At 44.6% G+C, this 10,550-nt stretch overlaps 1 protein-coding gene across 1 annotated transcript; it reads right to left on the reverse strand.

Moving 5' to 3' along the window:
* Positions 1–4,430: 4,430 nt before the first annotated feature.
* Positions 4,431–7,680, reverse strand: krt94 (keratin 94). The gene is made up of 8 exons (XM_037762795.1): positions 7,142–7,680; positions 6,720–6,802; positions 6,450–6,606; positions 6,161–6,322; positions 5,884–6,009; positions 4,949–5,169; positions 4,800–4,819; positions 4,431–4,695 (listed from the first exon to the last, which is right to left on the reverse strand). Exons 1-8 carry the CDS (start codon positions 7,589–7,591, stop codon positions 4,649–4,651), a joined length of 1,266 nt encoding a protein of 421 aa, XP_037618723.1. The 5' UTR covers positions 7,592–7,680; the 3' UTR covers positions 4,431–4,648.
* Positions 7,681–10,550: the final 2,870 nt, after the last annotated feature.

The raw sequence follows: 10,550 nt of genomic DNA on the forward strand, positions 1-10,550 counted from the left end.
TGACCAGACGAAGGTCTCTCCATGAATCAATGCTGATCCTAGTGTTGGCTTTTCCTGCTTCAGCCTCCGGGGCTGAAGCAGGAAGAGAAACGTTATCGTCTCCGACCGCAGCCGCAGGGAGACACCGGTACCCAGTCGGAGACGATAACGTTTCTCGCTGCGGAGCCCCGTCACTTCACAAGACACAGAAAACCTCTGTTGGTTTGGAGGAGCTGCAGCAGTTATTTCTGCACAAACGTCCACTGTACATTCACTAGATATTCTCAGAGCTATGAAGTCTTCTGCAGTGTGTAGTGTGCACGCATGAACGTGAGGTGGAGCGAGAACGGGCGCGGTGTGTGAGTGAAGGCAAGCAGGCAGCGGAGCAGTGTACAGCAGAGACTCCGGCCCTGGAATACAAAGCTACGGTCTCCCCCACGTCCTCCGACCGCGGCCAACACTGTTTAACAGACGGGCTTCACTAGATATAACTTTGAGGTTTTGGTGCTTCCGTGTAGTTTGTGTTGGAGTCTTGTCTGAACAGCGCAGCCACACGCGAGCCTGCATATTCGAGCGCGCATGGGACACCCACCCCCGTAGATTTTTACGTGTAAAAAGTTACAAACAGTCCCTTTAAAGGGATTATTTGTAACTTTCAGAATTGCTGCTTAACAGCGACACCTGTGGCCGTGAAAGTCAGCGTCGGGCTTGCGCTTGCTCGCTCTAAACATACCTGCACGAGCATCGCTCAAAACAGTGAGGTGACACACGTCAGTTAAACCACAATATCACTCTATATTTCACCTGCTTGACACCGGCACCCGGTGTCTCCCTGCGGGCGCAGGAGGGAGACGGTAACGTTTTTCTCTGGAGGAGCTGCAGCATTTATTTCTGCACAAACGTCCACTGTACATTCACTAGATGTTCACAGAGCTAAACTAACTCTTCTGCAGTGGGGAGTGAGCGCGGTTCACGTCTAGAGGTGGAGCGAGACAGCGAGAACGCGCGCAGTCTGAGTGAAGGCGAGCAGGCAGAGGAGACGAGGCTCTGGCCACACGCGAGCGCGCATATGAGAGCGTGCATGTGTCCCGACCCGGTACATTTATACGCTTACAAAGTTACAAATAGTCCCTTTAATTATACTTATATATATTTTCTGTGTAATTCTGAAGCTTAATACGCTAAATAAATTGTTTAAAAAGACTATATGCGATATATAGTATAATATACTGTGACCTACAGCTTGCAGGCAGTTTCAGGGCAAAGGAAGGTTACACACATTGAGGGAAAGTCCCTGTTTTAATAGAAAGCGGAAAACAGAAAGAATCCAGAGTATCCTGAAATTAATTGAACTGACTTGAACTCTCTATATGTCAAGTATTTCATGACATCAAACCAGTAACATCTTCTTTTATCCTCTCTGATCTTACTCTCTGCTAGCCTCAGGCTCGCCTTTGATGGCAGACAGCAATGACAGGGAAAATAGTGTCGGCAACTTGGCACCGCTTCCTATCACATATTCCTCTGGGCAACCACGTGAAGACAGTCTGCCTATTCATGTTGTAAATAATAAATTAACTACTGTACGACTCACTGTCAGCTTCTTGCTTTCTTGGCTGTCTTCCTCTGGTCTCCTTATCTATTAAATCCATCATTAACTCAAATTTCTTCATTAATATCTTTATGATGACAGCTCACGCCCAGAGGCTCCACAACAAATTGAAAAATAATCTTGCCAGTTGGCAAGTTGGTGTTAAGCAATCATTCATAAAACTGTCAGTAAACATGACACTTCTCATTAAAGGCTATAGGTGACAATGCAGTCTGGGTGCATATTAAATCCACCAGCTCTTTTAATTCATCCATGTTGAGCTGCAGCTTCTCCTGCACGATACCACTCAAGATACTTAATTGGATTTGGAGCAAATAGACTGAGATGATTAAAGGGACTATTTGTAACTTTCAGAATTGCTTGTTAACAGCGACACCTGTGGCCGTTAAGTCAACGAAAGTCAGCGTCAGGCTCACGCTTGCTCGCTCTAAATATACCTGAACGAGCATCGCTCAAAACAGTGAGGCGACACACGTCAGCTAAAGGCACAATATCACTCTATATTTCATCTGCTTGGCAGTAATGTTAGCTGACCAGACGAAGGTCTCCCCATGAATCACTGCTGATCCTAGTGTTGACTTTTCCTGCTTCAGCAAAAGCGGGTCGGTGCCGGGGCTGAAGCAGGAAGAGAAATGTTATTACCTCCCGACTGCGCCCGCAGGGAGACACCGCCACCCAGTCAGAGGCGATAACGTTACTCGCTGCGGAGCCCCGTCAATTTACAAGACACGGAAAACCTCTGTTGGTCTGGAGGAGCTGCAGCAGTTATTTCTGCACAAACGACCACTGTACATTCACTAGATATTCTCAGAGCTAAACTAACTATTCTGCAGTGTGGAGTGAGCGCGCGTTCACGTCTAGAGGTGGCGCGAGACAGCGAGAACGCACGCAGTGTGAGTGAAGGCAAGCAGGCAGAGGAGGAGTGACTCCGGCCACACGCGAGCACGCATACACGATCGCGCATGGGATCCCGACCCGGTACATTTATACGCTTAAAAAGTTACAAACAGTCCCTTTAAAAGGTAATTACTCCTCCAATGTAGCTCGTCATTGTCGGTTTACACGGGGTTATGTGCAAGACTATTTTCTAAAAAAGTCATTCATTTTTACACAACAAGATACCATGTGTAAATATGTGGGTTTATTTTCACCTTTGGACAGGGCTAGGCTAGCACTTTCCCTCTGTTTCCAGTCTTTATGCTAAGCTAGGCTAACGTCTCCTGGCTCTAGCTTCATATTTAGCGTGCACAGACATGAGAGTCGTATCAATCTTATCATCTAACTCTCAGCAAGAAAGAAAAAATTACATTTGGTATTGCCATTTTGTCTAGCCGCCATGCAGTTCATTATTGAACCCTGAATCATCCGAATCAACCAAGAGTGCCTTCGTAAATGCTAAACTGTTCTTTTAATCTGTTCATTATGATATAATCACAAACCACATTAGATGCTCTGGTCTATATTTTCCGATAATATAATGTGTATTCACATACTGGCTTAAAAACGTAATAAGGATTTGGACTGTCATTATGAACATTGCTGTGCATATTAACTTTGGCATTAGTACTGTATCTCCTACAGAGAGAACTGAAACAAATACCATCATGGCATATCATGGTACATTTGAAACATAGGAAAAAACTTAAAGAGACAAAAAAAACGCGCAACATCCAAATATATCTAAAATGTCAGAAGAACTCATAAGGGTTGGCATTAGCTTGCTCGTAAACAGATGTTCAGTTATTGCTTTTCACAGTTTGCTCTCGACAGGCCCACTGCGTTAAACACTGATCTGGGGAAAATGGCCTGATCTTGATGCAACATCTTTTTTTATGAACTCTGCTTTGGATTTTCATTTCACATTACAAGCATAACTGGAAGGGCTTTGTCATCAACTATCATTATAACAGTGTGGAGGAGAGACACTGATGTGCAGCAAAATGGGTCCAAATATGGGTGAGTGAAGCTCCTCAGAGGGGGTTGGATTTTGCAATTTGATCCTCTCTGTAATCTCTCTCTTCTCCAAAACTAACATTACACCATCATTTGAGAATTGTGAACTCTTCACAGGATTTGGCTGTAATTTCAGAGGCTGTAACCGCTGACCTGTACAGAGTGCAACGGCTCAAATGCTACTTTCACTCCCTCTCTGCCTCCCTCTCTTCCACACACACACACCACACACGAACATAACAATCTCCTGCCTCGCTTTCACACAGTAAAAACATGACACATATACATTAAGTCACCATAATCCGAGAAGCCGCACCCTTCACGATACTTTATCATCAGCTCATTGGTCATCTGCAATCAATCACCGTTCATAAAAGAGGCCAAAGTGCAGCACTGATAGCACCTGTTTACACAATGACTCTCTGTGTTCAGTAAGTCACTGTTTGCGTTCCCACTCAGTATTTCTATCCTGAGCTGTGTGTGTTCTTGTTACTAGGTGACAGGAGTTAGACAGACTTCATGTTGAAAGCCTCCAGGGCAAAGATTAGTCAAACCTTTGGGTGTGTCTTGTTTAAAAAGACTCTTCGGGCAAAGCCTCGGGTCACTCACTTTGTTTGGTCACATAACTTGCACTTTTCCTCTCAAGTTTTCTCACTTTGTTTGAGTTCTGAGAGCATCAAGTTTCTCTAAATCCTAATGCTTTCCATGCTGGAGCTGTTAACCATTGTTCACCCTTTCCTGACAACAGCCCCGTTTACATAACATAGATTTCCGCAAGTCCACCTCCCACCTCCCAGAATGTCATGCGGTCGCCATGACGACTGCACAAACAGAGCGATGTTATTGAGAAAGATGTAGACTGTAAAGAATCACGAAACAGCACAACTCGTATTCACCAGCAGATTTATTTTTCAGACAGGTCACACACACAAACACACACAATTTATCTTAAATTGCAATTGTTGTAAACTTTAACACGGGCTTCACTTTCAATTTGACTCCGTTTGTTTTCAGTACAGTCTCACTCATCTCGTGTAACAGCTTTTATTAGTGTGTGCGTATGTGTGTGTGTCTGAGAACAGCTTGTCCTGCCAGTTGGACCTCCTAGCTGGAACTGCGCACAGTGGTGGTTGTGACTGTGGTCGAGCCTCCTGTAAAAAAGAAGGAAAAAAATCATGATGGCAGTGCTTCAAGCTTGTATTACACTGACTGTACTGTTGTTATGCAATGTCTTGTTAAAACAGGCGTCTCTTACCTTTACCTGTAGCCATAGGTCTAGAATGAGGGAAGAGAAAAGTAGAAAACAATGATTGATATGGGCGTGTGCATTATTTTCTAGATAAAATAGTGCATTTTTGGTCTAAATGGTCTCATAAATCCATGCTCTTGTATCATTGCATCTACCTGGACTCCTCTGTTTCCAGCAGGCTCCTGTAGGTTGCGATCTCCTGCTCCAGCCTGCTCTTGATGTCCAGCAGCATCTTGTAGTCCTGGCCCTGCTGCTCGATGCTTGAGCGCACATTGCCTAGTTCGTTTTCAAGCATGTTGATTGTGTTCTGGAAGGCGGAGAGCATGGCGCCGTAACGAGCGTCTGTCTCTCCCAGCGTGTTCTCCAGAGCCCCTTTCTGTTAAGTGAGCGGAAGGAAAAATTAGCTGAATTAATGCACACGAATTGTGACACATATAGTTTGACGTTCATACTTGCAAACCAGTTTACTGTAGTAAATCAGTTATGACAATTTAAAGCTATAGTCTGTATCCACCAACCACGCCCTGGATGATATGCCAGACAAACAAAAGCACGTCTGTATTTGTAAAGCATTCTCCCATCTTTTATGAAGTCTTGATTAGCAGAGGTGTATGTGTAAGGTGTTAAATACATGTGTCTTTTAGCTGCTCCTCCACTGTTACACAGGAGCGGTATGCTGTTCTTGCAGGGAGTGTTGAACAATTTACTCCAGCTGGGCACAGATAATCCATGGGAGTACAACTTTTTGGGTCATCCAGTTCAGCATTCCTTCGGCTTTCTTCAAGCTCTTTTATGTCTTCCAGAAATTGAGCAGATGTCTGTGAAATGTTTCCCTCAGCAGGAGCCCTCCCCTCCCTTCTCCACAGCTCCCATCACTCTTATCTTCTCTCTCTCCCTCCCTTCATTCCTTTCAATAAAGCCTCTTTCTGTTACACTCCCTTCTGCTCTTTCACCCTCTGTCACTGTTTGTTTCACCATTCCCCCTGACAAGACAGCGATCTGGGGATTTTGCTCATATAAGGCAAGCTCAGTGAGATGTGAACAGAGTTTTTTTGGGGGGGTGGGGGATGGGGGTTGGGGGGGTTCTCACCATGCTGAGCTGAGACTGCAGCTCAATCTCCAGGCCCTGCAGTGTGCGCCGCAGGTCACCGACCTCTGTCTTGGACGTCTGGATTGACTCTGTGCTGCTGGCCACCTCCTTGGATATGGTTGCCGACTACAGCAAGAAACACAGACACAGTTGTGAGGAAATCTTGCTGATTACTTCACAGAAGATCATGTTTAATTACAGGTTAGACTCTTGAGGGAGTACACCCAATCATTTGCGAGGTATGGGATGAGACTGTTTACGGGAAAAGTCTTCTCACCTTCTCATTAAACCAGCACTCCTGGTCGCGACGATGTTTGTCAGTGATGGATTCGTACTGGGCGCGGATCTCCTCCAGGGCTTTGTTGAGGTCAGCCTGTGGCGCGGCATCCACCTCCACGTTGACATTGCCAGTGAGCTGAGAGCGCATTGCTGCCAGCTCCTAAACAACCAAGGGGGGAAAAGAAGTCAGCATTAAGATCTATTTCGCAAAAAGGTCTACAGGTGTGATGAAGCCTGTTCTCATTGAGAGTAGAGATCATTATAGCTAAAGGATGTGCATCAGTTACCTCTGCGTGATTCTTCTTGAGGTAGGCCAGCTCATCCTGCAGGCCCTCGATCTGCATCTCCAGGTCAGCCTTCGTCAGGGTGGTCTGGTCCAGCAGACGGCGCAGGTTGGCGATGTCAGCCTCAACAGACTGGCGCATCATCAGCTCATGCTCGAATCTAATTAGATTTTGAGAGTAGAGAACACCGACATGAGGCAAATATAACCCTTTAAGCCTTCTTGTTTGAAATTGACACGATGAAGATAGGTCCACAGAAGTATTAAGACTTACTTGGTTCTGAAGTCATCAGCAGCCAGTTTGGAGTTGTCAATCTGGAGCAGGATGTTGGCATTGCCGATGGTGGCGCCGGCAATCTATAGATAAGAAGAACAATGGGAGTTGGTCAGGAGGCAAAAGTCTCATTGTGCAGTTACATACAGTAGCATACACTGGTTTGCTCTGAATTACACACTAATATATCAGTTAACTTCACATGCTTAACCATTTCTTGTTTATTTCAAGCTTTTACAAATACATCATCATTAATTATCCATCAAAAGACCAATGATTTAGGAGCATAAGGGACCATGCAGACTCCAGTCATGCCTATAATGTCTCAGCCCTTTTAAAACCCTCCTTTGATAATCATTAACAGCACAGCAAATATTTGAGTTGTCTGGTGTTCAAGCAGCCGAGACTGGCACACACTATACCTTGTCCTTCAGGTCGTTGATAATGGCCCAGTAGTTGCTGTAGTCCCTCTCTGCTGCTGGCCCCTTCTGCTCGTAGTACTCTCTGATCTGCACCTCCAGCTTGGAGTTTGCCGCCTCCAGAGAGCGGACCTTGTCCAGGTAGGTGGCCAGACGGTCGTTCAGGTTCTGCATGGTGGCCTTCTCGTTCAGGTGCACGGAGCTCTGGTCCACGGCGTTGGACAGGTCGAACCCACCGCTGCCGAATCCCATGCCACCACCCATGCCGCTTCCCATGCCACCTCCATACCCGGAGGAGACGGTGCGCACGCTGGTAGAGGAGATGCGTGGGCCTCCTCTGAAGCTGAGTCCTGACACACTGTGGGCCTTGTGGGGAGCAGCACTTGATGTGTAGCTGCGGCTCTGCCTCATGACGGAGTGGGGAGCACCCATGTTGCTTTGGCTGTAATACATGATGGCTGACTGTCTGCTGGTCGAGAGAGAACACGAGGAGAGAGGACCGTTATACAGCTGAAGACTGTAGCAGGACTGTGGAGTTTGATAAAGGGAGGCAGGCTCTTGATATAGTGCTGGACCTGGGGCGGGTCTGACTGGGAGGAGGGAGTGGAGAGGGTAGGAGGGAATTTTCCTCCAGCCACAGGCTTGGCAGAACCTCCATTTGTTTTCCTTTAAGGACCAGGGTTCGGGTTTCTTTCCACTCCTGTGAGGAAACTGTTATGGAACGTGTGTGTCAGTGTGTGTCTTTCTGCATCTGTGTTATGTGTGAGGCGTCTGTTGGTCCGTGGGGATCTGAGTGCGTGTGTGTGTCTCCATCTGCATGTATGATTTGCGTATGCTTTCATTAATACCTGCAGGTCTAGCCTCGATCTCACCAGTCATTTTGGATCCTAATGCAAACAGAAAAGGCGTGTCATCGTCTTAGTGTCCCGCCATAAGTCAACATTCATATTAAGCCGTTTGCAAATAATATCTTTCATCAGTGTTATGATGATAAGGCTGCGTTACAGTCTGGGTAATCCAAATGAAACATTTAATCTCTCAGACATTATGTACTTTAACCAGTGGATACTACCAAACTGGTTTCATGAATCACTTGTTTGCAAAATTATTATTTGTAGCAGCATCATGCTGTTACCGTGTGAGCAATTAAGAGCTTTTATACAGTTACTCTTTTAGTAGTAAGAGATAGAAGACTTCGATATCTCATTAAATGCTCATTTTATCTGAACGGCATTACAGTCTACCAGATAAAATTAGCCTGTAAATATTAAAGTTGTTACTGATTGACAGCCGTATGAAGACTTTGTAGCCTTGAACCACAAACCAGCGTTGCTTTCCATATTTTTAGTCCAAGCCATGTAAGGGAATTCGTCAGACCCCATTGTTCACCATATCACACACAACATCCCCCCTCAGTCCTGCATCCTGTGTGTGTGTGTGTGTGTGTGTGTGTGTGTGTGTGTGTGTGTGTGTGTGTGTGTGTGTGTGTGTGCGTGGGTGGGTGTGTGTGTGTGTGAGCGTGCATGCGCAAAGTCCATTTTGTTAGTTTTGGCCACTCTTATGGGCTGTGTGAGGAATGAGATGGAACGCCTCAAGGGATCCTGTGTGGTTTCTGTGTTTGTGTGTGTGGGCAAATGTGTGGGTGGCTGGGTGTGCACGCAAAAACACACTGTGTGGGTGTGTGGGTGTGTGTGTGTGTGTGTGTGTGTTATCCTTATCTCAGAGTTGGGCTCTGGCCAATTTCCGTGCTCTTGTAGCATAACATCTGGTGTCAGCTGGGGGGAGCTGAGGGAGGCACATGGGGGTCACCTCTCAGTCAGAGGGAGAAGTGAATCATGTTTCTCATGTACTGTGTGTAAACTCAACTGCATTACGTAATCTAACCTCCAACCTAAAAAAAAAATGGGGATCTTGATCACAGATACTTGTGGACAAATTAGAGGATTCTTTCTGGAATAAGATAAAAAGCGAAAACCGAAAACCCATTTAAGTCTTTAAACGTTTGTACGCAAACAAGAAACACATGTTCTCAACCTTTACTGTGGGCTACCTTTAATAATAACCTCATAATCTGATTAAAATTATTGTATTCCCCAAATTAGCTTTTATCTTGTCAGCAATCCCACTAAAATGTCCTCAGAACTGGTTTAACAAGATTAGAAAATTATTTTCAATATTCCCATGGCAAGATAAAAAGACTGGAATTAACCTAAAGAAAGTAGCTGTTCCAAGGAACAAAGGTTGGTTAGGGATACCAGATGTGTATTTATATTACTTGGCTTACAATGGTGTATATCCAATATCCTGGGACTACAAGACAAATCCTGAGGGGGCATGTAGCTGGAGATGGCTGGAGCAGAAGATTGTTTCTGAAAATAACATGTTTCCCTAGCTCCCTTCTTTTATCACCGTAAATATGATAAGCTCATCGAAAGCCCTCTAATTTGGTTTTCGTGCAAAGTGGTTAAAGAATAACATAAACGTCTTAAAATCAGTGGTTCATCTATACCCTCTTGTCCCATATGGAATAACCTATTATACACAGCTGGTGGTAAACCTCTTTTTATTAACATATCATAAATATTGTTGAGCTGGGTCAGGTACTAAATGATGGAGATTCAATACATTTTGGTTTAAATAATTCAAACTTCTTCCAATATTTACAGCTGAAATCTATTATGCGGAATTACACACTTAAAACATACTCTTGGTAATATTGAAACTATTGATATTCAATTAAAAGATGCTGCCAATGGCAGAAGAACTGTCTCCAAAATGTATAGATTGTTATACCATACCTTCTTTGACTGTAGTGCATCCATAAAAGCACAATGGTACAGATGGTAGAAGAAGTTACAGATATGTGCTGGCATGGCTGTGGGATGACCGGTAGGTACTTTTTATGCATCAATTGTGGCAATGCCAAGAGGTAGAAGAAGATTTTGGTTAAATGTGAAAGATTTTTTGTGGAAAATATTGGATATAATTTTCCCATTATGTCCAAAAGCGAGTCTACTGGGAGGTAAGACAGACAGAGTATAGCCTAACGTCAAAAGAATTCCAACACTTGATTGGATTATCTTTTCTCTCAGCGAAACCGACGATAGTATTAATTGGAAGGTGAGGACACCAAATTGTTTTAGACAGTTGGATTAAGGATTTTTTGGACTTGGAACCTATGGAGCGAACAGCATCGGCTCTTTAAAATCTGGGCTGCAATCACACCGGCTCTTTGAGATTAATCATGTCAGCTTTGAATAAAAGACCATGAGGTCAATTATATGGTAATTAAATGGGCCTATGTTGGTGTAGGCCTATAGTCTACTGTAGCACCCTGAACAGATTTGTGTTTACATAGAGTTTTTTGATAACCCTATTTTGAACCCAAACTTCACTGTGTTTTCCCTCTGCT

The sequence above is a fragment of the Sebastes umbrosus genome, chromosome 3 (assembly GCF_015220745.1).
Source record: "Sebastes umbrosus isolate fSebUmb1 chromosome 3, fSebUmb1.pri, whole genome shotgun sequence".
In the NCBI taxonomy this organism is placed as follows: domain Eukaryota; kingdom Metazoa; phylum Chordata; class Actinopteri; order Perciformes; family Sebastidae; genus Sebastes; species Sebastes umbrosus.